At 43.1% G+C, this 26,364-nt stretch overlaps 2 protein-coding genes across 8 annotated transcripts; one reads left to right on the top strand and one right to left on the bottom strand.

Moving 5' to 3' along the window:
- Window positions 1-222: 222 nt before the first annotated feature.
- On the bottom strand, window positions 223-24,578 carry C13H1orf105 (chromosome 13 C1orf105 homolog). Its single transcript, XM_026001064.2, has 8 exons — window positions 24,547-24,578; window positions 23,317-24,049; window positions 22,455-22,540; window positions 19,041-19,131; window positions 12,195-12,269; window positions 6,325-6,392; window positions 3,576-3,640; window positions 223-611 (listed from the first exon to the last, which is right to left on the bottom strand). The coding sequence occupies exons 1-8, from the start codon at window positions 24,576-24,578 to the stop codon at window positions 466-468; spliced, it is 1,296 nt and encodes a 431-aa protein (XP_025856849.2). The 3' UTR covers window positions 223-465.
- Window positions 22,758-26,364, top strand: PIGC (phosphatidylinositol glycan anchor biosynthesis class C). Of its 7 annotated transcripts, none has more exons than XM_072733039.1 (3): window positions 23,038-23,204; window positions 24,211-24,372; window positions 24,972-26,364. In XM_072733039.1, the coding sequence occupies exon 3, from the start codon at window positions 25,190-25,192 to the stop codon at window positions 26,081-26,083; it is 894 nt and encodes a 297-aa protein (XP_072589140.1). In that variant the 5' UTR covers window positions 23,038-23,204; window positions 24,211-24,372; window positions 24,972-25,189; the 3' UTR covers window positions 26,084-26,364. The 7 variants fall into 7 exon arrangements, with proteins under 7 accessions (XP_072589141.1, XP_072589140.1, XP_025857066.1 ...); XM_072733038.1 differs by lacking the exon at window positions 23,038-23,204 and adding an exon at window positions 23,534-23,624; XM_072733036.1 differs by lacking the exon at window positions 23,038-23,204 and adding an exon at window positions 23,549-23,697.

Below are 26,364 nucleotides of genomic sequence, written 5' to 3'. Positions count from 1 at the left end.
ATCCTCTGTCACCTACCAGTTAACTAACAGAGATATTGACAGGAAGGTGACTTCCATTTCTCTCCTGTATTCATAATAGATTGAATTCATGAGAGACCTAAGGGAGCCACTTCCAGCCCCCTGCCCTGAAGAGCCGAAATAATTTGCATGGAAAATTCAAGTCTTAGAAACAAAGGATGTTGTCTATTATGACACAATTAAGAATCTTAAAAAAAAATAATATTAATGATACTCAAAATGTTCCATTTTAATCAGTAAACCTTTATAATCATGGAAATTAAACCACTTGTCTTTAGGAAAATTGAGTGAGAAGACAGTGGCAAGAGCTAGAATTCTAGCACTCTCAGGAAGGTAAAAGTGAGTCACCTTTGTGGTGACAGGAGGAAATTAGGCTAACATGCCAGAAACTGGATTGGTTAACTTGTTTTCTCTTTGTGAGTCTGAAAGGTGATGAGCTCCAACCACTCACTGCCTCACTCTCTTGCCCATTGGCTCCTTTCTGGGCAAGGAAGAGAGTTGTGTCTCCTGCAGAGTTGCATAGGTATCTGCCAGCAGTTCATTGAAGACAGCTGTCCTGGGGCCCAGAATGGGCAGTCTGTAGTGAATGCTCTCTGGAGGACAGTGTAAGAAGGAAAAGCAAGGGCTTCTTAGAGTCTATTTTTAAAGCAACTCAAAATATCTAAAGGTCACCAAATACTTTTTTTCACCCTTACAGAACAGATTCAAAATTCACATAAGAATTCCTTTTAATAGAACCATCTTATTCTGCCAAGATTTAAGCTTCTACAAATCTTATCAAAGAGGTCAGAAGAGCGTACCCAGAAACAAAACTCAAGTATTAGGAGTCATTGCCAATTAAATAAAAACTGAATATAAAATATATTTGATAATGTGAGTCAAAGGGAAAAGAGGATTAAATTCTTGGAATATTTTTCAGGGACACATATATGGTTCTATCTTCAAAAAAAAAAAAAAACTATGATCCTTACAAAAAGTCTACAATAGTATTTGTATTTCAAAAGGAACTTTTATTTTATGAAATAATTTAAATTAGGGTTCCTTAAAATTCTCACCATTCTGACCTTTTCTTCAAATGTGATTTTATTTACAAAAAATGTTAATATTCAACTTTTCCAGAAGACACATTGCTCGAAGGATAACGTCTTTCTATTGGAAGTCACTGAATGGAAGGGAACTGGAGTCCTGAATTCTCTGGAAAAGCTCCTCATTTGAGCTGAATGAGAGCTAAGAGATATCACACGATCACAGACCATGGATCTGGTTCAGTCTCATCACTATAATGAAGAGGAAACAAGGTCTAGGGTTATAGGCACTGATGGACTGGGGACCAGAACCCTGATCTCCTTAATCCTAGCCCAGTGTCTTTGAATCTTGTCACACCACTCTCCCAGGTAGTAGGCCAAGGCAGGCTGTTCACATCTCTACTGATGTTTATTGACCACAGAAGCCCTACACATCATAGAACTCTGGACTCAAAGCCAGAGTCAAGATAAATGAATCCAGAAGAAATCCCCATCAGTTATGGAGATAGGCTCTTTCTATTTACTTACTTCTTACCAATAATTATTGATAATATACCAAGGTTAGCTGAATCTAGAAACACACTGGAAGTCACTGTTGTAATTAAGAAGAAGGGTTAGACAATGATTGGCAGTAATATTCACTAGAATGAGTCAGCCATTTGGTATTTGTAGTTTGTCCACAGGCAAGGCAGCACAGGTGGGTGGCAGCTTCAGCAATAAGCAAGTGCTGCAGCAGGGACATGTCTAATCTGTATAAACCAGTAGGGCCAGGACAGCGTCAGCAGTTTTTCTGGTCTGATCAAAGGTGAAGGCTGCTTGTACTGAGTGTCTGAGTTTCAGGGGCGGGGGAGGGGGAAGTGGGACAGCAGAATGCTTCTTTGGTTTTATAGGTGGGAAACCAGAGGCCCAGGCAGTTTAAACAATTTGGCCAGTCCTGTACAGAAAGACTAGGATCTGAACCCAGGTCTCCTTGCCTCTAGGCTAGTGCTTTTACAATAACCTTAGAGGGTACACACAGAATGAAGCAAATCTCAGAAACGTCACAGCTGAAATCGATAGTAGATCTGCCAAGCTTTAGCTCCATAAGCACTCTCCCCCAAGTCCTACCTCCAAGATTGCTGTTCTTGGATGAACTCTATGGGCAAGAGTCATATTATGTCCAAGAACATAATGTGCTGACCTCTGTACACAAAGTCTAGCTCTTACATTGGTAATTGAAATACACTCCCATGGTTAATAAATTGATGAAAGACATCTTATCGCACTGCCCTATAGAATCACAAAATAAACACTCTTGCTGAGGGAAGGGCATGTAAGAGTGTGCATGTATGTGTGTTCTACTTCTTTGTGAGGTAGGCCTGAAAAAATCCAGGTTCAAAGAAAACTCAGAATGAGTATGCAACTGGAAAAGAGAACCAATTGCACATGCCTGTCACCCTACGTTCTCTTGGCTTCAAGAGAATGAGGTGGTCACAGAAGAGTGAACAAGCAGAGGGGGAGATTTTCTTGGGTGGATGCTCTTAGCTCTTAGCTCTTTAGTTCACTTTGGCTAAATGAGAGCCATTATTTCCAGATACCCAAGAAAGGATTCCCTGAGACTGGCAGTCTTTCACTCCACCAATGTGAATATCTCCAAACCTCAACTGTTTACCTAAGTCTCTGGTCACCACTTTTAGCATCCCTTCAAGAAATCCCTTTTATCTTAAATTTCCTCTCTGGATGCCTTCTCAGGCACTTCTGGCTCTAGCTCCCCTGCAGACGGAGATTAGACTTTTCCATTTGCACAAAGCAAAGAAAGTGATTTGGATTTAACTTACTGTGTAAATCACATGAGAGAAAAGTTGGAGGCAGCTTCAGTTAATATGGGAGTGAATAATAAGGTGGATAAACTTACATGACAGCGTCTACTGCACTAAACCCAGAGTATCCCCCCCAGGATCCACCACCCACCTTCACCAGCCCAGTGTTGATGTCTCTAAAAGATGAGACACAGGTCAATGCTGAAGCTCTTGCTGAAGATGCTATCCTTTTGTCTATTAGTAGCAAGTGCACATAAGAATAGTGCAGGGCAGCTGCCAAGAGAAGGCAGGTGGTTTAAAAAGCTGTGGGGTGGAAGGTTCAGGGCTTTGGTGAGGCCATTTCAGGGGTGTGGGGGTGCGTTCCTTTCCCACCTTTACTGCCTGAAAGGGAATTATACACTTTGTGCCCCATTTCCATGAAAATTCTTCAGCAAGTCAATTATGGGGGTCTTTAGACAGAATGGAGTATAGCCGTGTGCTATGGAGAAGACCTGGGAAGAAATGTGGCATACACAAAGGTCAGTGAGCCCGGAGAGGAGACAGGTGGAGCTAGCCTGAAGAGACAGCCGGGGAGCAATTAAAACAGGCCATAAGCAGTATGTGAAAAGAGAAAGGGGCAGACAGAGGGAACTTATTCAGAAAATTTAGTAACTATCTTAGGGATTAAGCTTTTCATCGTGCTCCTCTGGGGGTGGTATGTCCCCCACCACAAGTGCTCTAAAAGAACACAAACCTGTTGAGATGTCATTATGGGAATGTTTGAGTACAGCTTGGGCTTTTGGTGGATGAAGACTCATTCTGTTTGGAAGAAGCAAGAAAACACATCAGTTATGTGGCTCAGGCTTGGTGGAAAGGAATGTGTCTTGATATATTTTAAAACACAGATGGTCTCTTGAATTCAGCACCTGTTAACCTTGTGCTCAGAGCACTTTGCCACAGTATAATATGCCTGGGCCAGAGACCACTACATCTCAAGCTCTCTTACCTTTATGGAGTTTGATAAAAACTTCATTGAAAAAAACATTTTATGCATTGTTCAAACACATATGGTCTAAAAATAGAAGGAATCAAGAATCCTCCAGTTTCAAGAAAAAAGTGAACAATTCTTTCACATCAGTAATATACTCCTCAAGTGCAAAACAGAATATTTTGATGAGAACCTTCTTATTATTTTATTTTTATTTTTTGGCCTTAAAACCTCTTCTTTTATTCCCATCAATATTATGCTGTGAGACTGATTCTCTACTGTTGAGTGTTATTAAAGCAGAACAGAAACCATTTAGAAATACTTTGTTGCCAATCTTTGATTAATTTTTACAAAATATTTATTTAAGTAATCTCTACACCCAACATGGGACTTGAACTCACAACCTGGAGATCAAGAATAGCATGCTCTCCCAACTGAGCCAGCCAGGCATCCCTAAATAAAATTTTTATATTTTTATTTGTTTTTAGTTTTTATTTTAATCATTCAGTGTTCATCACAAGTGCACTCCTTAATCCTATCACCTATTTCACCTTCCAGTTTTAGAGAAAATGTCTTGACTACATCCTATTTCCCCCAGCGGCTAAGGCTGTGGAAGTGACCCTTCACCAAAATGGATATGAGCCCAAACCATTTCTACATTAAGTTGCTTAATTTTGAAAGACTGACAAATCTTTAAACTTTGATGGGATATCTAAGTCTCTGAACTCATTTCATTGTTTCTATTTCTACAAAGATTTTCCAAGATTATTTTACTTTGCTACCAAAAATATGTCCCATCTGGCCAATTTATTTTACTCAATTGCCAGTGGAGAAATCAGTGGGTCCAAGGAAAAGAAAAATCCCTTCTCTTACCCATGTTGAGCAAACAGTAAGGTGGTATTTCTAAGACTGAGTAACTGAAGATTTGTTTGCACTATAAATCAACAAATATATACCTCTCCACTCATATTTCCTTTTTCTTTCTCTCTCCTGCTTTTCTTTCATTCCTTCCATTAAACAAACATCACTTAATTTCTACAATATTTACAATTAAAGTCATTTAAAAAAAAACTATTATTTCAGTAAGGACAATTATACCTGCCCATATATATATAGTGAGACTCAAAAACCATGATAGATTTATAAGCTTATAGATTTTATAAGCTACAAATAGAATCAGGGCCTTGCTTGACAGTAACACTAACTAAATCTAGAACAGAAGTGGTCTGTTTCCCTTCATTACACTGAAAAAAAAAAAGACCCATCTAATGATACTTCAGGTTGGTGTAGATGTGATTTTAGGATTGGCTCAACCCCTAGTCTAGCTCAAGTAATAAGAGCTATTTGTTTAAAATCAGCTAATGATTCTGGAATTTGGGAGTTTATTTAAAATACCAAATTTGCAAAATAAATAAACTGGGGCAACAAATTTCAAAAGTTTCTGTCATAGAGTGAAACTTTTGCACAGAAATCCCAGACTTTAGATAGTTCTATTTTCTTTTTAAAGTCTATACAGAATATTTATTTGAATTACTTTTATTATGATCTGACAGGTACTTTTGAAAAGTATAGAGTCAGTGCAGGTAAGTGTTATTAGTACTGGAGCTTGTTGTACTCAAGTACACTACCCATTTCCTCCTTGACCCTTTTTCCCTGGGTCAGGCACCTGGCACATGGGTTCCATGCATCTGAGTCTATACTTCAGCTTGGAGAAAATTTCAGAAAAGGAATCACAGCATCTACTGCTGATTAACATAAGCTTACAAAGAGACTTATTTATTTTTCCATATTATTGATTTCTCTTTGAGGGAGAAAAGTTGAAGACTGTCATTAGATCCCATACAACTTTTTTAATTCATATCAAATCTGACCATGTGTGTATGCCTATGTTCCAACCATCTACTATAAGGGAAGTCTATCCTCATGGGTGCCTTATCCAGGGTAAGTCTGTATTTGAATAAAAACTTCTTTACAGTCCTTTTCCCTTTCTGATAGGGGAGAAGAAAAATCCCTGAAATCCAACTAATCAAAATTCTGACTGGATTTTATTTTTTATATACTTGCTCTTGATAAGAAAGCAGCAAACAACAATCAAACAAACTGATGACAGGAATTTTAGTTACTAAAAAGTAACAGAGGATGTCTTGGACTGAGAACAAATTATGTGTAATGTCCCATGCCTTCTGAATTACATAAATCATCTACATGGAGAATTTGTACTCAGTTCTGACTGAGCTACCAAAGGAATCTTGTATCCCCTTCCTTGTACTGTTTCTGGGAAGGTGGAAAGGCAGATAATACTTTCTACTACAATTTCAATAGTTGTTCAGTAAAAAGGTGAAAACAACTTTTTTGATCTCTCTGGTTTAACCAGGAAATGAAACCAGTCAAGAAGCCCATTCTCTAAGCATTCCCTAAACATTCTACTTACTATGTTTCTCAGTCCACTGTCCCGTATCCACAAACCGATATAAACAGAATTAAAATAATGTCCTGATTTAAATCTTAGACTTACCTATGACTCATAAGATTCTCAAAGGATAGTTTCAGATTATGAGGGATTATCACAGGTTTTGGTTGTACCTGAGAAAGAAAGTCTCATTTAGAACATCACCCAAAACCATATTCCAATTTAAATAAATAATGCACCATCATAGCAAACTCAATTTGTATTTAATATTAGAAGCATTCAAGTCTTCTTCTGTGATTCATTCAGAATCAGAGGTGATCACCTGCTCACAAGCCATAGAGTCTATGGTCTTCCCTGGTTATCAGATTTTGAAGTTAGAAACCTCAAGATTGGTAAAGCCTCCAATCCTCTTTGTTTAGCTCATAGCTCACCCTCAACATTCTTCAGGTCTCAGATCACGGGTTAGCCTCTCACAAACAACACTGACTCCTGGACCACTGTTAGGTAGTTGTCTGCCTTATGTTCTCACCATTCCCTAGGCTTTCTCTATAGGAATACTCCTAAGGTTTTTATTTTATTTACTTGCTTGATGTCTGGTTTCCCTCATAGACTTTCAACTTCATGTGGGCAGAGACCATGTCCCTTTTTTTTGTATTTCCAGATTGTAACATAGTGCCTATTCAAGAAATATTTGCTGATCAAATTAGGGAATGATTGAAACCACTTTGAAGCACACTTGGTTTTAAGTGTGACCTTCCTAGAGGACTAAAATAAATTACACAGAGTATTCCTGATTAAGACATTATGTTCTTGAACTTTTCCAGATTTGTTACTGGCGCTCAATATTGGTTTTCTTTTGGAGCACAGGCTTTCACTAAGAATCATTTGTTCCCCATTATTTCTCAAAAGACATCATAGCCATGACAATGAAAAAATAATCACAATATGTGGGTGTGGTGGTTAGTTGGGTTATTCATTTAGTGACTTGTGATTTAAATGTATGACACAACAAACCTGCAAGTGACTATGTGTTAAGGGCCTTCAGCGATGCTTGAAAAGAGAGAAGAATCTGAACATTGTCTATAGAAACGCCAATCACTTATGGTATTTAATCAAATTGTTGTAACTCATTAGCTGAGGGGAAGATGTGAGAGAAAGGAAAGAAATGATCCAGTGACAGGAGCATCTGAGAGTAGTGAGGACAGCAAAGGCTTTGGTGAGAACCTGAGAAGAGGTTTCTTAGATACATAAAAGGGATGGGAATGAAGGAGATGTATTGCCTTTTTCCAAAATTTCTTCTGACATTGGCTCTTCAGAAAGAGAAAGAAAGATGGAGGAAACTCTCTACCTTCTCCTGATTAGCATGACCCTTTTTCAAAAGCCCTTAAATCCAGGTAGTGTTTTTGCATGCATGAGTGGGTGATGGGGGCTACCTCAAAAATAATTCTGGACATTTCATACAAATGAAATAATAAAACCTCAAAGGTCTTTACCGAAGATAGTACTTTTGTCCCCGAAAAGAAGTGTGTCATGTGGTCAACTCCTATTCAGTCTTGAAAACCAGGTGTAGTATTCTGGGAAGACTTCTCTGATCTCTACTTTCCACATCTGTTCACATCCCACAGGTCTATTTCTATTTCTATTCATCACCTCATTATCTTTATTTGTTTACCCACTGGATCCTTAAAGGTAGGATTTATGTCTTACTCTTCTATTTATTTATTTTTTCCTGTGTAGCCGAGCTATTACCTAAGTGCCTGGCCTAGGGTAGGCAGTCAGTAAATATTTGTTGAAATGAACTGAACTATATAAATAGACTTTTAAAACCAATTAACATACATATGTTAGAGAATACTTCCTTACATACTAGCTTGACATCCTAATTTGAAGGGACTTCAAAGTGTGTATCAGAGAGTAACGCAGATAACAGAACAACCACAAAATAGATGTTTTACAGGGAAGAGGAGCTGTTTGGAGCAGACACGTAAAAAGAGATAGTTTACATAACACTAAGGCAGATATCCCTGGTGACTCACAGCCAGCCATAAGCCTCAGTAGGTATTTCTTCCATGCTAAATAATTGAGCTCCTGGCCCAGGGTACTCATACATAGGAGTATATGCAGTCATAGAAGCCAGGTCCTATTAGGCTTTTTCTTTTTTTGATATTCTTCCACTTTATGCTTTTATTGTAAAAAATATTTTTCTAGTGTTAATCTGTTTTTAAGTTCAGACACCGTAAGAGTCACCATCTCAGCATACAACTCTGGTTTTTAGTAGTGTCACAAAGTTGTAAACAATCACCACTATCTACTTCCAGATGATTTTCATCAGCCCAGAAACTCTGTCCCCACTGGCATTCATTCTTCATTCATTCATTCATTCCCCAAATCCTTGGCAACTGCTAAGGATTATCTATTCTCTATTTCTACAGGTTTGCCTATTCTGGACATTTCATAATAAATGAAATCAATATAACACGTGGCCTTTACTGTCTGGTTTCCTTTACATAACAAAATGTTTTCAAGGTTTATCCAGGTTGTAACATATATAAATACTTTCTTTTTGTGGCTGAATAATATTGCATTGCATGGATTAAATGAAATTTTGTTTATGCATTCATCAGTAGATGGACCTTTGAGGTATTTTCACTTTTTGGCCATTATGAATAATGTTGCTATGAACATTCTTGTACAAGTTTGTGTGTGGATATGTTTTCAATTCTCTTGGGTATATATCTAGGATGAAAATACTGGGTCATATGGTGACTCTATGTTTAAGTTTTTGAGGAATTGCCAATTGCCATTTCCTAAAGCAGCTGCATTGTTTGCAATGGATGGGGGTTCCAATTTCTCCATATCCTTGCCAACACTTGTTATTGTCCATTTTTTTTATTATGGTCAAGCTAGTGGGTGTAAAATAATATCTTATTGTGATTTCAATTGCATTTCCCTAGTGGTTGATGATGTTGAGCATCTTTTCATGTTTATTGGCCATTTGTATACCTTCTTTGGAGAATTGTTTATTCAAAAAAAAATTTTTTTTGCCTATTTTGAATTGGGGTGGTTGTCTTTTTATTGTTGAGTTGTAAACTTTTAAAAATATATATTTTGGATTCTAGTCCCTTTTTAGATATATGATGTGCAAACATTTTCTCCCATTCTGTGGGTTATCTTTTCATGTTCTTGATGATGTAGTAAAAATGTTTTTAATTTTGATGATATCAAATTTATGTAGTTTTGCTGTTGTTTGTGCTTTTGGTGTCATGTGTAAGAAACTATTGCCTTATTCAAGGTCATGAAGATTTATACCTACTTTTCCACTAGGGATTTGCATATGGATATACAGTTGTCTCAGTACCATTTACTGAAAAGACTAGTCTTTCCTCATTAAATTGTTTTGACACCTTTGTCAGAAACCAACTGTTCATGATCTCTTGTTTTTATGGAGACCCCACATGTATGTAATTAAATTTGATGTTCTCCTGTTAACATTTTTTTAATTGTTCACATAAGATTTTATTTCTGGACTCTCAATTTTATTCCACTGATCTATATGTTTATCCTTATGCCAGTACCACAAAGTCTTGATCACTGTAGGTTTATAGTAAGTTTTGAAATCAGGAAGTGTGAGTCCTCCAACTTTTTCTTTTCTAAGATGGTTGTAACATCTCTTGCATTTCCATATGAATTTTAAGATCTGCTTGTCAATTTCTTCAAAAATGTCATGAGATTTTTTTTTTTTTAAGATTTTATTTATTTGTTCATGAGAGACACAGAGTGAGAGGCAGAGACACGGGTGAGGGAGAAGCAGGCTCCATGCAGCGAGCTCGATGTGGGACTCAATCCTGGGTCTCCAGGATCATGCCCTGGGCTATAGGCAGACGTTCAACCACTGAGCCACCAGGGCTGCCCTGTCACATGAGATTTTGAGAGGGATTGCACTGCACATATAGATCAATTTGGGAGTACTGCCGTCTTAAAAATCTGGGTTTTTCCACTTATTTAGGTCTTCTTTAATTTCTTTATATAAAATTTAATAGCCTTTGATGTAGAAGGCTTGCATTTATTTTGTTAAATTTATTTCTAAGTATTTTAGTTTTTTGATGCTATTGTAAATGGAATTGTTTTCCTAATTTAATTTTTGGATTGTTCATTGCTAGTATATAAAAAAGAGTTGATTTTTGATATTGATTTTGTATCCTGCAACTCTTCAATACCCATTTATTAGCTTTAATTGTTTTCTGTGGGTCTCTTAGGACTTTTTAGATAGAAGATTATGCCATCTGTGAATATAGTTTTATGCTTTCCTTTCCAATCTGGTGCCTTTTATTTCTTTTTCTTTTCTTAACTTCCCTAACTGAAACATAGTATGATGTTAAACAGAAACAGCAAGAATGGACATCCTGGTCTTGTTTCTTATCTAAGGGGAAAATATCCAGTCTTCCTTCATTGAGTATGATATTAGCTGTGGGTTTTTCATAGATATGCTTTATCAGGTTGAGGAAGTCAACCTGATATTTTTTGGAGTCTTTTTATATCTTCCCCAGCATCTACTTTCAGCCCCCTGTTGAGAAAGGAGGGGTCTCAGTGACTACAGGAGATATGCAGTACCCCTACCCCAGGAGGAAGTTGAAGTGCTATTGCACATAGTGAAGCAGTATGAACGTGTTCATTTTCTAACTTTCTGTAGTTTCCCACCAGGGTTTGCATGAACTGCTTCTGACTTTCACGTTTGAGGTCCTTCTTTTTGGGATCTGTAGTGAATGGTAAAACCACAGTGTGTGGTTCTACTCCAGTCAGGCCTGGGCAAGGGCAAAGGTCAGAGAAGAGATCTTGAGAAAGAGAGCAGCTGCTGAAGTCCCAAGTGAGCCAGCTGGCCAAAGCCAGCTTGGGCCTGGGGTCAGTGCATTCTAAATGTGGACACAGTGATTCCAGGAATAAGATCAGGAATAAGATCAGGAGAAATCTCAATTCCACTTTCCCAGATTCCAGTCAATGCTAATATTGAACACTTTGATCTTAATTGGACATAGATTGTAACATTAGATATACCTTTGTCAGTAGCTTCAGTTAAATTTCCAAATCCCACACAAAAATTTCACAAAACTGCTGGTCTCTTTCATATCTTATTAGCCAAGAACTTTCACCATTAACTAAGAGGCTCTCTTATGTCTCCTGTTTTTCTTCTACTCTTTGCCCTTCCTTTTATCACACACCAGCCCAGAGTCAAAGGAGAATCATAGGATATCAGAATTATAAATACCCTTCCTCAACTTCTATCCGAACCCTAGCCATTTAGCTAAATTAACCTTCAACCCAAGCCTGACTGACCCTAACTCTAATCTTTAAACTGACTTAAGACCTAACTCTGACCTATGGAGCATTTCTCCATACACAGGCTTCTTTCTGCAGCATCTCTGACAGATGGCAGAGCTTTGTCCTTGTTTCCCCATAATCCTCTTGCTAGCCTTCATTCCCCACCATTCTGCACCACCCGTTACAGACACCACTCACTAGCTAGAAAGTACAATAGCTGAGCTTTAATCCTGAGGCGCTGATTGAATCGATGTGTCCAAAGATGAAGCTGCTTGTTTCATGACTAAAATGGTAGGGGCAGATTGTGTTGTATGGTTGTGTGTTTTGTCGTGTTGTATTGTGGAAATGTTAGGTGGGGAGAAGTTTCATAAGCTCCTGAACCTCTACAGCAGTGCAGTTACTTTAGCATCTCAAAGTATAGTGGCTCATCTCATCTCTATCCCTCTAACTCACCTACCCTAATTCATCTTTTGGTTTGTTGAAAATAAAGAGAGTTTGTCATACTGTTTCAGATAATGATGCTCCCAGAGCCAACAGGTCCTTATTTTCAGCCATTCCTGCAATAAGTATTGTCTCTCCACTGAGCTCTGGTCAGGGAGGCATAGTGCTTACTATCCTCTGGGATACCTATGCTCATCTCTATCATCCCGTTGACCTACCATTTTTATTTCTTGACATGTGGAGCACAGCTGCTTATTTCTGATCAGCATGGGATTACTCTGGATCCTCCTGGCCTGAGGGGAGAAACAGAGGAAGGTGAGGAAATGGTGGGGGTATCTGGGCAGCAAGGAAGGGGGACAGGGTTGGAGGAGTAGGAAAGGTAATAGTTACTCCTTCCATAAAACAGAGGGAGTCAGTTCCATCCCATGTGGACATGGAGTCCAGGCTTGGCTGCAGCTGGTAGGTCCAGAAAGAGTTTAGGCAGGAGGGGGTCAGTCACAGACTACTTGGGACCCCTGTATGTAGTGGTACAGGTACAACTTACCTTTCTTCACTCACATTGACATCAGAATCATGAAGTATGTTCATAAGAAGCATATAATATGAGGGAGGGGGGGTCAAAGGGATAAACAATGACTGTGAATTAAAGCCCCCTTCTGCCATTTGATTGTTGACCTATTACTACATGTGTGTATACCTGTGCCCTGACCCATTCCTGCTGCCCTGAGAGGGATGGAGCACAGGAAGAGGAGGAATATATCTCTGCAGTGTGGGGAGTGCCTAGGCAGTGCTCCTAAGATGACCTTCAGTGGATTGGTTATCCAATAGCTTCATCCTCTGAGAAATATATAGCATTTGGGTGAGGCATTATTATTGAAGGTATGAGGACTGCAAACTAGGGACAAAGTTGGATTCTTTTGGCAAATACCTAAAATACATTTCATTTCTATAGGCCATTTAAAAAGAATCAACTGAGTATTACAATACAATGTTGTGGGTTGGCATGTTAAAGTATGAGTGTGAACAACTCGATTCATTCATTCAACAACAGACATTTATTGTGAGGCCATAATAAATGTGCTGGGCTGGGGCCACAAAGATGAATAAGGCATTTTCTGGCCCTAAGGCAGGCCAGGGGAAAATACAAATTCATTCATTTGCCCGTTCATTAGGTACTGGGGTCTCTGAAACAAATAAGACACAGCTTTTGACTTCAGCTGCTCACCACCCAGCAGACTGTGCCCAAGGAAGCACAACAGTATAGAAGGTTATGTGACAGGGATATGTTGAGGGCGCAGTGAAACTGAAAAAAGTGGAGGTGGGACGGACATTGAGGGAAGGGTCTGAGAAGGGCTACAGGAGCAGGCAATGTTTGGGTAGGTGTTGGTAGGGTGAACAAGTTGGGGGAGGGCATTCCAAACCCCAGGAAGCACGGCAATGGCGCAGAAGAATGACCTAGCAGATTGGCTTCAGGTAACTGAGGCTAGCTGAGCACGGACTATTGTCTAGTGTGGGGAGTGGGGCTTGGGCAGAGGCCAGAGAGGCAGAGGAGACTCCTGGGCTTCTGGCAGATTCCACCCTCTGCCATATCTTCCCGATACCTTGGGGATGGTATCTCCCCGGGTTTGGCTCCTCCTTCCATCCCTCACATCTGTGAGTTCTGAGACTTAAATACATCTCTGAAACTGTGATCCAAGACCGGATGCACTCGATATCACAGAAGAAGCAATGGTACTTCCAGGCCTTCAGAAAAGAGAAACCACATCCCACTGCAGGATCAGGAGAGTCTTCGAGAAGCGGCATTACACTTAGTCTGAAATAATGCAGAAGGTATAGATGGGTAGATGTGAAAGTGGGAGTGTCCTCGAGCAGATTTGGAGTTATAAGCGGTTTCTTATTTTCCTGCGGTGGATTCCTTCCCCTTTTACAGGCTTTTGGTTTTCACATAAGAGTAAGAGTTCATTGCAAATCAAGCAACAGACCTATCTGAGAGACCTCCGAGGTGCACGGCAGGATCTTGCCAGGTTAACAGGGCGGCAGATGTGATGCGGAGTTGCATGACCTTGAGGAATCCCATCCCCTGGAGCCTGAAGACAAAATGTTTTATATATTGTTCTGTCCAGCCTTGTTAACTCCACATCGGTCAAGACACAGCTTCGCTGTTACTTTCTCATAAAAGTCTTCCTCATGGCCCTCTTACCATTTTACACACCCCTTACTTGAGTTGGGTGCCTGCCTTTCTGATTCTATCACAGACTTGATACAGCATTTTGTTGCATTTTTTTCTCCTGTTACTCTTTCTTTCTTTCTTTCTTTCTTTTTCTTTCTTTCTTTCTTTCTTTCTTTCTTTCTTTCTTTCTTTCTCTCTCTCTCTCCTTCCTTCTTCTCTTCTCTTCTCTTCTCTTCTCTTCTCTTCTCTTCTCTCTCTTTTTTCCTTTCCTTTCCTCTTTCCTTTCCTTTCTTTTTTTCTTTTCTTTCATTGGTTTCCTCCACCAGACTGAGAATTCTTGAAAAGCAAAAACATGTCTCAAACCCCTTTGCATCCCTAGAGCCTATCAGGAATCTGGCACACAGTAGGCATTCACATATGTTGGATGAATGAATGAATCACATAAACATATACTTATGTGTGTACAAGGAAGTGGATGCAAACAATTTGGGATTCCACACTCTGTAGGACCCTCTTCCTACCCCCAGACCTCCCCCCAAAACCCCCCAACCTGCTTTCTTTCCTGGCCCTAGAACCAAAGGTCTTTTTCTTCTGCAGCATTTGCTGCTCACTCTTGATTTCCTTAAGGCCAGTTCAGCAGCAGTAGCATAAATGGCAAATGAATTGGCTGATGGTTCAGAGTACACAGGCCCCTGTAGAGTCAGTATCATCTGTAGAGTAAGAGCGACCAAGAAAAGCTCTGAAATGTTAATGGGGTTCTCATTTTCCAAGCAGCTGTCCTCAGGATAGCAGATGGCAGATGTGATGAGAAAGTGAGAGCAATCTTTTGTAGCCTGGCCAAGGTATGAAGCACACTTCAGCAAGGCCCCCAAAGCTGGAGTCTGCTCTTCACATTTCACGATTGGAAACGTCCTAATATTTGAGGTTAATATCTGCTGAGGTTCATAAGGTCTGGTTCATGGCCCAAGTCCTTGGCCTTCCTGAATCTTTGATAAAGAAACAGAGAAATACGTTTCTTTCCCTCCCTCTCTCTCCACCTCTCTTTCTCTATCTGTCTCATACATATACACACATACCTCTCCACATAACAAAACTGAAAATGTAAAAGCACCAGATGGTGATCTTAAAAATAGCCACCACAAGCATGCTGAGGAACGCTGACAAATTTGCTTTCATCCTTCCTGCCCTCGACACCTCTGTTCCTTTCCTCCTTTCTACTCCTAACTTAAATGAGAGACACCTCATGGGTCACCTCTAGTTCAACTCTTTGAATGAACACAAAGAGCAAATTGTAGCCCAGAAGGGTTAAGAGATTTGTCTAACCATACATGTATTTCAGTGAGCCAGAAACTTTTGAATAAAGGGACAAAAGAGGATCCATATGAGGACATAATGCTTCCTATATCTCTTAGAAAAAAAAAGTGATGATTGGAGAGTTATTTTCAATATTCAGAAAAGCCCTCTGATAATTACACACTTTCCTGCAATCTGAAAATACCAGCCATCTCTATTAAAGAATACAGCTGGAGATAGTTTTTAAAATACTCATATGATTGACTAGGAAAAAAATTCAAACATACACAAAATATTATCAACAACCATGCATCTACCATCCAGACTTATTAAACTTGGATTTTATTACCATCAGGTCAGTGGTGACCATGATTACCTCCCTTTTAAAACTGCATTTGTAGTTATATGTATCTGATCAATATACACAGGAAAAGGACTTAGGAACATGCAAGGTGATTTCTGTGGTGGTCATAAGCTTTCAAACGCTGAGATTCAGCAAGAGAGAAATAATAAAACAAGTTCTTGGTGGTGAGAAAATTGAGAGTTGCCGTCCTGTGCGTTTTCTAGCCACATCTCTGCTGCTGCAGTGTGTTTAGCCAGGGGCCTTTGTCACAGGTCTGCTAAAAGCAAAATAGTACGGCTCTCATCTGGACTCTGACTCATTATACTAGAACAACAAACCCAGATCAAAGAGAGGAGAGAATGAGTGAGGGCAGGAGCCGAGGGAACAGAGTAGGGTTCTCCACTAGTAAGTGAGTAGCTGTTGCCCAGAGGCACCCAACCCAGCAAGTGCACCAAGGGGTCCCAGGGCCTCCACTGCAGCCCCCAGAGAGCCCCCCACATCTGCTCTGCTTGCTAGGGAGCTCAGAGCATGTCGTCTCAGCCTCAATTACTCAACGATCACAGTACGCTGGGCTATTCCGTGGCATCTGGATGAGTCGATGCCTGGAACAGCAGGTGAAAGTCCTGTCTGACAAAGAAGCTGCTCCACCGTGGATGTCTAAATGGGGGAGTATTGAGGCTCCACCACTTTGTGTTTATTTTCCATTTTTCTTCTTTGCTAGCTCTGCCTTTCCTCTTCTACTTCCTCTTCTTGTAATCTGTGCCCCTACCCGCCTCTCTGCGCCTCTCTCGGCTTCTGCTTTTTTGCTATTTGTCTTCCTCTCCCTGTCTTTCCATCTCTCAGCCCCTATGTCCTTTCTATCTCTCCACCCCTTAGTGAATATTGCCCCAGACATGCAGATAGCCGCCTCTACCACAGGACTGCTCCTGGGTAGGGCAGGAATGCCACTGGAATGTGAATGTTCAAAGTTCTGCCCTTTGACCTGTGAGTGGGAAAGGGAAGGGAGCCAGGTGGAAGGACCTTTATACCTGTGCCCGGAGGCCAGGACCTCTAGCTGGTGGCATGGCTGCCAGCAGCCCTTTGGCAGGTCGGTGATTTAGAGAATAAAGAAAGACATGAGGTGTCCACGGTGCTTTATACTCCCACCGGATAGAGCACGGTTTCTTCCCAGAAAGGAGCAGCTGCTGGCTGAGCCCATGGTTACCTCACAGGGTATACGTTCAGGCCTTCGTGGTCACAGCCAACTGTACAATTCTGCACACGCAGACCTTGTTAAAAGTGTTTTTATCTTCCTTTAGCCACCCCATCTATTTTAGGTACTTTCCCCCATTGCCTCTCTTTGTTCAATCGAGCATAAAACATGTAGGTTTGGCCACTTCTTTGGGTCTTCATTTCCTTATGAGGGCTCCCGTGTCACATAAAACTTACATTTAATACATTTGTATGCTTTTGTTCCATTAATCTGTCTTATACTGATTTAATTCTCTGATGCCGCTGAAAACCCGAAGATGGCAAAGGTAAGATTTTGCCTTCCCTATACCTGCTTGCCTTTCCAATCTGCAGGGGCAACTGTCTTTTACAGAGAGACACAGGGTGGGGTGGGGTGGGGATGAGCCCCAGACACGGTGAGGATGAGGATGAGGGTGAGGTCCTGGAGCCCTCCTTTCCTCCTTTCCTTGCAGGAGTTACGATCTGGGGATCCCTGGGTCCGCCCAGAGCCTGGCCTCCTGGCCTCAGCCTACTGGCCAAGCCCAGGGAAGCAGCTGCTCTTGGCTTCTCTCTAGTGGCCACTCCTGCGTATTGCAGCCATGAAATTCTCTGCCCTGCTGGAGATGGGCCTCTCAACCTGCCCAGGTCATTGTCAATGCTTTCCTCTCGCGCCTCCTGCCCCAGCAGTATGGGGCCTGGAATCTTAATACCTCGGAAGGCATGATGCACTGAGACTCAAAGCTCACCTGGGATAAGGAGGTGCTCGGTGGCAGGGGAGAGTCTATCTAAATCAGAGGTCAAAGACAGTGACTGGAAGTCTCGCTGGTTCTGCAGCAATTGTCAGGGTGGATCCCGTCTCCACTCAGCTGATCCTGTGCATGTCAAGGGGGAACTCATACCTACATGCCTGGCCTGGATGTTGGGGGATTAGTGCAGTGACTCAAGCACAGCCCCCGACCATGCTGAGCTGAAAACCTGGACCATCTCCACAGAGCTCCTGGCCTCTGAGGCCCTCTGCCCTCCGGCTGAGCCCACCCATCTGCGTGGTTTCTTTCCCTGCTGTGACCTGATTCCTTGATGTTTTCATGCTCAGGCTCTGTGTCTTTGTTCCCTTGGTGCTTCCCTCCACTATAGGAGTACCTTCTAGAACACATGCAGGTGCTGCTTCCTCTGCAATCATTCCCTGGCACTCTCTGCCCACCCCTCCTTTCCTTCTCACTGCCTCACAGGGACTTTGCCTGCCCCTGATGATGGCTGTGCACCTATCAGGTCCCGTGCACTCATTCACTGAGCTGGCATCTAACTCAGTCTCTCCATATCTCCCTAAACCACAGAAGGTCTCCCTAAGCAGGGATCTACCTCCTGACATCATGGCTGACGCAGTGGTGACTCACAGAGTGGAGCTGTCACCATGATCGGGTGTCACCACGAGTGGGGCACTGTGACAAGGGCTTAGGAACACCACCCTGGCACACCAGCAGCCACCCTGTGTACTCCTCAGGTGAGAAACTGCTTTTATGCCTGAGAATTCTCTCCCTCTGTCTCTTAGCACTGCTGACTTTATCAGCACCTTGAAGATTGGGAACCTCCTGGGGAGTGTAGTCATCACCCAGTTGTCAATCTCAGTTGATTTCTGTGAGGTGGAGGGGGCATGAGGAAGACAATATGAAATTCCACAGGTGTAGAATGTGTAGGTGGGAGATACAAGGGATCGAGGGCAGTGATGGGACAGGGTCAGAGGCTCCAGAAGCTAAGACTGGCTCTGGACACAGGCTGAGCACAGTCCCTGAAGGCTTCAGGGTTTATTTCTCAATAGGATTGTGTTTTAATTTTTTGATGATTGTAACTTTCATTCTTAATGCTAGTGTACTTGACCTTGGGTGAGTCTGCGATGCTCATTCATTTCATTCAACAAATATATATGGAACAGTGATGATGTTCCAGGCCCAGGGCTCTGCTAAGGAGAGAGAAAATGCCCTTGTATTTACATTCGATGTCATCCCTGAACCACTATGGGTTTCTTTTCAATTAAAACACAAAATTGAGTACCTTAGATAAGACATCTGGAACTTGAAATAAAATAGGCAAATTCATATCCTTCTTGGATGAAATCAGGAAAGTGGCAGAGTTCTGAGGATATCTAAAGGAATAAAAAAAAGAGCAAGTTAGAACCACAGTCTCTGATTTGATGAACCAACCCCTTGGTTGTTTCAGAGATGTAGGGGTTAATATGAATAGCCCCAAGATGTACTATATTGACTTGCAGAGTATTTTGAGTTGAAAACAATCAGGGCCAGAAAGACTCGGGAAGAAACTTTGACCTTTCCCTTAACTGCCTTAAAGAATTTAGATAAGGGACCTGCTCCAGGAAGAGAGCTATCATCATAGATTATATATAATATATCAACTAGGTAAAGAGGAATTTAGCAAAGTCTGTTGAAATTAATCTCTGTGTCCCATTGTTTCTGGATGGCCCAGCAAACATTTGCTTGCCAAACATTTATTCTTTCCTTTCTTCCTGTGAATTGTCTTCCTTCCCTTTGAAATTCTCAACCCCTGCTGCCTTCTTAGTTCAGCATGACATATATACCTTATTTGGCATGACTGTCTTTGGACTCTCATGTGGGTTCCTGTATGTACAAAATCAAATTTGATTTTCTCTTGTTAATGTGTTTCATGTCAATTTGATTGTTCGACCAGCCCAAAGAAACTTGAAGGGAAGAAGAAAATTTTTTCCTTTCCAAAAAAGATAATCCAGGAGACACCCCAAGGAGTTGTTGCCCAGCCCAGTCCAACAGGGCACAGGCCATTTGACAGCTTCCAAAGGATGACTTTGCTCTCTTAAGTCACTCTGGTTTCTCTGTTCTTTTGATTTGAATTAAGCAATGCCAACTGTGAATTGTTAGATAGTGTACAAATTAAGAGAGAAAAAAATTGTTCAGAGAAGCAGATGTAATCGATGAAACACATCCAGATCTCCTTCTTGAAAAGACCCACCTGCTCTGCAGCTGTTATGATTCATTTTATTACAATGTAAGAGGCCAAGGCCTGCAGGGGCCCCAGTCATCAAAAACTGCTTGTGTGTGCAGCACTGTACATGCCCCTGGCATTCCAGAAATGGAAACTCGGAGTGCCAGGAACACCTCTCCTCTCTAATGAGGAAAGATTTCATTGTTCATTGTTCATTTATAACATAGGCATGTGACAGGAGTTTGGTATTCCCGAGGCATTTATGGTTTCATTTCTCCTCATCATTTCCCTGGGTGAGCAGTGGTCGGGTGGGTCTGACCCAGCCCTTCACTGTCTTTACCTTTGATTTGTGGACAGCCAGCCTGCTTTGGACTTGACACCTAAATGCTGACCAAGAGAGACCAGAGACCACTCTAGAGCTGTTTAGCACTCAATAACCTCAAATACACAAGGCCTCAGTGTCACCTGAAGGCTCTAGAGACTGACGATGAGTGTGGCTTCCATGTAGCATGACAATGTTCTTTGAAAGAAGTAGGTCTGTGCAGGCCATGGTGTTCAGAGCTAGGCCTCACTCCTCCAGCCATGTAGGTAGTTTCTGGGCCTTGTAGTTGGTGCTCTGAGTACATTTTACTAAATGTTTCTTTCTCTTTTTCAGACTCTTCTGTGTTAGAACTGCTTGTGCCAAACTAGGTAATACTTAAAACATATCTATAACTTTCTTACTGAGGCCTTAGGAAAGTTTTGCCAAAAATAATTGGAACCCAGAGCTTTAGCCAGATGAAGAGTTTCTAATCTTTAAGAATTGTTGATAGTGGGATCCCTGGGTGGCTCAGCAGTTTAGCACCTGCCTTGTGATCCTGGAGTCCCACATCGGGTTCCCTGCATGGAGCCTGCTTCTCCCTCTTCTTGTGTCTCTGTCTCTGTCTCTCTCTGTGTGTGTCTCTCATGAATAAATAAATAAAATCTAAAAAAAAAATTGTTGATACTTAAGCAAACTGTCCTTTTGAAAGACTGTGCATTCCTACGTTGTCTTCCTGAAAGCTCTGGGCACCACACTGGTGGCATCCAGTCAGTGTCTTTTGAGGGAGAGAAGTGCCCTTTCTCCTCACAAGAGTTGAGACTGCTGCCCAAATACTCTGTTTAGAGATGAGTAGAGCTTTACTGACCATTCAGGTACTTTCTCCTTATGGCCAGAGGGAAAACAACCCCTTCCTTCAGACTATCAATAGTCTGTCCCTTCTGATATACCAGGACCTGGCTGTGAAGGGGAAGAGGTGCTGGGGCTGCCCCATCATATTCTGGGTCTGCCTTCTTCAGGCCCTCATCCTGCTTCCACTCCCTACCCTTTACCCAAAAACTGTACAATCAGAAAACAAGAGAGCTAGGAGTGAGAGCACCATGCCCAGGGATGCTTTACTCCTGGCTACAGGGGCAGGTCTAATGGGAACGGGGCTGAGATGGGATAGTGAGCTGTTACCCTGTTTAGATGTCAAACACTAGCCATTTCACATTAGCTAGACACGAGCTAGAGTGTAGACAACAAAGAAAAATAGCAGAACAGAGCAACAGGCACTTCCTAGATGCTCTGAATACACAAATCTGTCTATTTACTGAGAATGTGGCTTTTAAAAGGATCAGCAGATAAAGCAAAGGTCCATGTTACTGAAGAGGCCATGCAGGGAGAATGTTCTTCACGGAGAGTCACTTACTTGTGGGTAGGAGGGTAGGTGATGGTTACGAACATCTCTTTGCTAGAAGTACAACCCTTCTAGCAAACTGCCACATGTGCCAGGGAGCCATCCCTCTTCATCTATGAAGTGCTTTCGAAGTTGCCTCCTGGCTGCTCTCTCTCTCCCCTCCCTCTGATTTCTTCCATTCGCCCCCACATTACCTCATATTCCCCCTTCCTTCCACTTCCCCTCCCCAGAGCAGCCAGGGACCACGAATGAAAGAGGAATGAAGAAGCCCAGATATTTCAAGTGTCAGCACTAAAATGCTGCTAACACATGAACACCTCCAATTGTGAAACACAGAAACATATTCCATAGCTGTTGGTTTGGAAGTGGCAGGACTGGTGAGATTGGAGTAGATTGTCCCAAAGGGATATACGGGCAGTCGCTCCTCTATAAAGACTGCCATTTACGGTTCTAGACTTTTGATGGTTAAAATGAGAAAATTTCAAATTAAAGCAGAGGAGAAAAAGTAAGATGTAGAGGAGGATGGAAGTGTTTGGAGAGGTAGCATCCAGGGGCAAAATTCTTTTGTATTGTTGAGTGGTGGTTGTAGAGAGGGAGGTTCATTGAGATCTCCTCCCCCTGCCAAGCCTATACTCAGTGCCCGCTTTTGTCTGAGAAACCCAGGCCATTTCTGGGTTTTGAGCACTCATCTTGAGTTTCTCAACTGACCAGATTTGCCCCTCTGATAACTGCCCCAGAAATCATCTTCTGTGACATCTTTCTCGAAACCTTTGGCTTCAGTGACTGAGTGATTTACCTTTTGGGGAGGCTGAGCACTAATGGCTTGTTTATGAAGCTGGCCTCACTAAGCCAAGGAATCTTGCCAAATTTCGGAACAGAAACCTGGAAAGAAATGGAAAGAGATCATTTTGTGGAATTTATTGCATTTGAACATTGCCATCAAAACAATAACCAAAGTGAGCTAATGGCAGCTATATAAAAGTCAGCACTTTACAAAACATTTTTATGACGAGGGCCTTTTGAGTCTCCTATAAAGTATCCAAGAGCAAACAGTGTTATCTCCACTTTACAGATGAAGAAATCAGAGCTCAGGCGTTGTGATTTGCCAAGTCACACGGCTCATAGGTGGATTCAGGTTTTCTGACGTTTGTGCCCTCTATACCTTGCCTTCTACTCTATCTATCCCTTTGCTTCTTTATTACTTCCATCTGTTTGTGCACCTATGCAGCCGGCTGAATTATCAGCAACCTCCCGTCCAGTCTCAGACTGTTTTCAGCCACAGGGCCCTCCGCTCCCGATTCCTTCCAGGCACCAAAGAGGAATGAACAACACGTTGAAGCTGCGGACATTGCACGTTAATCTGTTAATCCACTTTCCAGCTGGTGGCTTTGGGACAGCTCACAATCTCTCTGAGCCTCGGTTTTGTCCTCTGGGAAGATATCATCACTTTCCAGGTCAACGCACAAGACAGAGAGCTGCAGGAGAGCAGGGATTTTCGGTTCCACTCACTGTGGTATCAAGACCCCCCCCAAGACAGCCCTTGCAGGTACTCTCCGAATACGTGCCCAGTGAATGCACGGATGCATGGGAAGTCCCCAGTTGAGGGCCTGACTTAGTAATAGGAGCGCCTAAGAGTCGGCTCTACAGTCTCTCTTTACCAGCCCAGCCTCTGTCCCGCGGCGTTCGGATCCCAAATAATCCAGCCTTTCTTTGGGGCGCTTGCTTTTTCCTAGGCTCGGAGCGGCGCGTCCTCGGGAGAGGAGCCGGGAGTTCCGCGGGTGGCCGGCGGGGGGCAGCAGCGACCCCCGCAGTTCCGCCGGCCGGGGAAAGGCGCTCTCGCCGCGGGGTGGGGGGGGCCGGACCCGGAAGTGCTCGGCCGGCGTCGCGAGCGCCGCGGAGCCCCGGACGGGAGCGGAAGTGGGCGGCCGCCTCTGTCCGGCCGCAGAGCTCCGGGAGCTGCGGGCAGGTGGGTCCTCGAGCGGGCGTCCGCGTCTCCGGGCCTCCTTCTCCTCCGCCACGCCCGCGCAGGCGCAAGGCTGGTGAGCGGCGGCCGCGGAGGCCGCGGAGGCCGTGGAGGCCGGGGAGGGGGAGTGGGGCGTCCCCGGGGACACCCGGCCGACCCCGCGGAGGTGGGGGGCGGGGCGTTGCCCTGGGCGACGGCCGGGAGCGCGCTGGGCGGGGGTCCCTGCGGCCGCCAAGGGGGCTCCAGGGCGTCCGGCTGGTGCCGCCCAACTCACCGTGGTCTCCGTGGAAGGAGTCAGGTCGGGCAGTAGGAGTCGTCTTCCCGGGCTTGCTGGAGGGCTCGGGCCGTTCTGCCTCCTGCAGGTTTCCTTGTGGAGAAGGGGTCGTCGTCCGCGGGCCTCGCGAGAGTTTCCCGCCAGGACGCGAGCTCTTTAAAGGAGGTTAAGCTCGGTTGGTGGGTGAAGGCCCTTGAGCTTCTTGGAGCCCGTCGTTTTGGCTGAATAAACCGGAGCTCGTGCCTTTTTGTATTGTGCGGTTTACTGTTGTCTTTAGACTGGTACCTTTTCTTCTTCTTCTTTTTTTTTTTTAAGATTTATTTATTCATGAGAGACACAGAGAGAGGCAGAGACATAGGCAGAGGGAGAAGCAGGCTCCCTACCAGGGGCCCGATGCGGGACTCGATCCCGGGACCCCGGGATCACGACCTGAGCCAAAGGCGGATGCTCAACCGCTGAGCCACCCAGGCGTCACTGGTACCTTTTTCTTTTTTCTTTTTTCTTTCTTTCTTTCTTTCTTTTTTTTTTGGTTAATGCTTTTGATATCTCAATAAAGAAAAGCTCCGGATCCTATCCCTCGAAATTTGCAGTAATTGCAGCCACAAGGATATGGTGACAGTTTTTTGGATGCTCTGGAGCCCATCCACAGACCTCAGGGATGTGTGAACCCCTGAGGGAGACATGACGTGAGGCTCAAGCTTCAGGGGAAAGACTTGGGCCTGAATTTGGCGCCACTGTTAATTTGGGCTAAAGTTATCTAAGCAATTTGAATCTCAGGTATTTTTACTGATTAAAGTGGAGCTAATGCTGACTTGAAAGGAGAGGATTAAACGAAAGAAGCTCCAGAAGGCACCTGGCACATAGTAGGCGCTCAGAGAGTAATAGCAGACAGATGTCTTGTTATCCGTGGGATTATAATTAAAATCTGATGTGAAGTGTTAATGTCCATAATTATAAAACAGCCACCGCATGTATTTTTGCTCAGACTTTTAATAAACTGAGTTGGTTTGATTTTTAACTCAGTCCTTCCCTTGACCTTTGACAGCTTTCCTAGGTTATAGTCTCTTATTTTCCAGGAACTTGGCTGCATCGTCCTGCCTCCGGGAACAAACTCTTCGAGTTGAAGCCTCATCTGGGTTGCTGCCTTTGAAAGCAAGGGAAGGTCGGTACACTTTGAACCACAACACAGCATGGAACTTCCAGAGAGGTCTTATTGCACAACTGTGTAAAGAACAAGAACCACCTGGACTTCTGGAAGGGAGCTCAAACTGGCCTGAATTTGAAGGAGGGGATAATGTGTGCCCAACCTGTAACTGACACAAAGGAGATCAAGTGGCAGAAGGTCTTGTATGAGCGGCAGCCCTTTCCTGATAACTATGTGGACCGGCGTTTCCTGGAAGAGCTCCGGAAAAACATCTACGCCCGGAAGTACCAGTACTGGGCTGTGGTATTTGAGTCCAGTGTGGTGGTACAGCAGCTGTGTAGCGTTTGTGTTTTTGTGGTTATCTGGTGGTACATGGATGAGGGCCTACTGGCGCCCCACTGGCTTTTTGGGACTGGCCTGGCTTCTTCACTGATTGGCTATGTTTTGTTTGATCTCATTGATGGAGGGGAAGGACGGAAAAAGAGCGGGCGGACCCGGTGGGCTGACTTGAAGAGTGCCCTCGTTTTCATTACTTTCACATATGGTTTTTCGCCAGTGCTGAAGACCCTGACAGAGTCTGTCAGCACCGATACCATCTATGCCATGTCGGTCTTTATGCTCTTGGGCCACCTCATTTTCTTTGACTATGGCGCCAACGCTGCCATTGTATCCAGCACACTGTCCTTGAACATGGCCATTTTTGCCTCTGTCTGCCTGGCGTCACGCCTGCCCCGGTCCCTGCATGCTTTCATCATGGTGACATTTGCCATCCAGATTTTTGCCCTGTGGCCCATGTTACAGAAGAAACTGAAGGCATGTACTCCATGCAGCTATGTGGGAGTCACGTTGCTTTTCGCATTTTCAGCCTTGGGAGGTTTACTGTCCATTAGTGCTGTGGGAGCCATCCTCTTTGCCCTTCTGCTGGTTTCCATCTCTTGTCTCTGCCCTTTCTACCTCATTCGCTTGCAGCTTTTTAAAGAAAACATTCATGGGCCTTGGGATGAGGCTGAAATCAAAGAAGACCTGTCCAGGTTTCTCAGCTAAGTTAGAGACTTCCATTCTGTTATTAAGGCAAGCTGATAGACTAGCCTCCCAACTAGTAGAAGACTTGAAGACAGTCCCATCCTGGAAACAACATACTGATGTGGGTAGGGGAACAGCAGTCAAAAGAAAGAACTAACCAAAGGCATGGGTGGTGAAGATGCTTGTCCTTTCTGTTATTTTGTGGATGAAAACGCTTTCTGGGGCCCTCCTCAATTCTTGCCTCTCATTTGCTGTAACAAATGAAGTGGTGTGACTTCTATTTATTAAAAAAATAACATCCA

This window comes from Vulpes vulpes, chromosome 13, assembly GCF_048418805.1.
Source record: "Vulpes vulpes isolate BD-2025 chromosome 13, VulVul3, whole genome shotgun sequence".
Lineage (NCBI taxonomy): Eukaryota > Metazoa > Chordata > Mammalia > Carnivora > Canidae > Vulpes > Vulpes vulpes.
The sequence above is the reverse complement of the archived record's forward strand: the minus strand, read 5'-3'. Positions and strand labels throughout refer to the sequence as shown.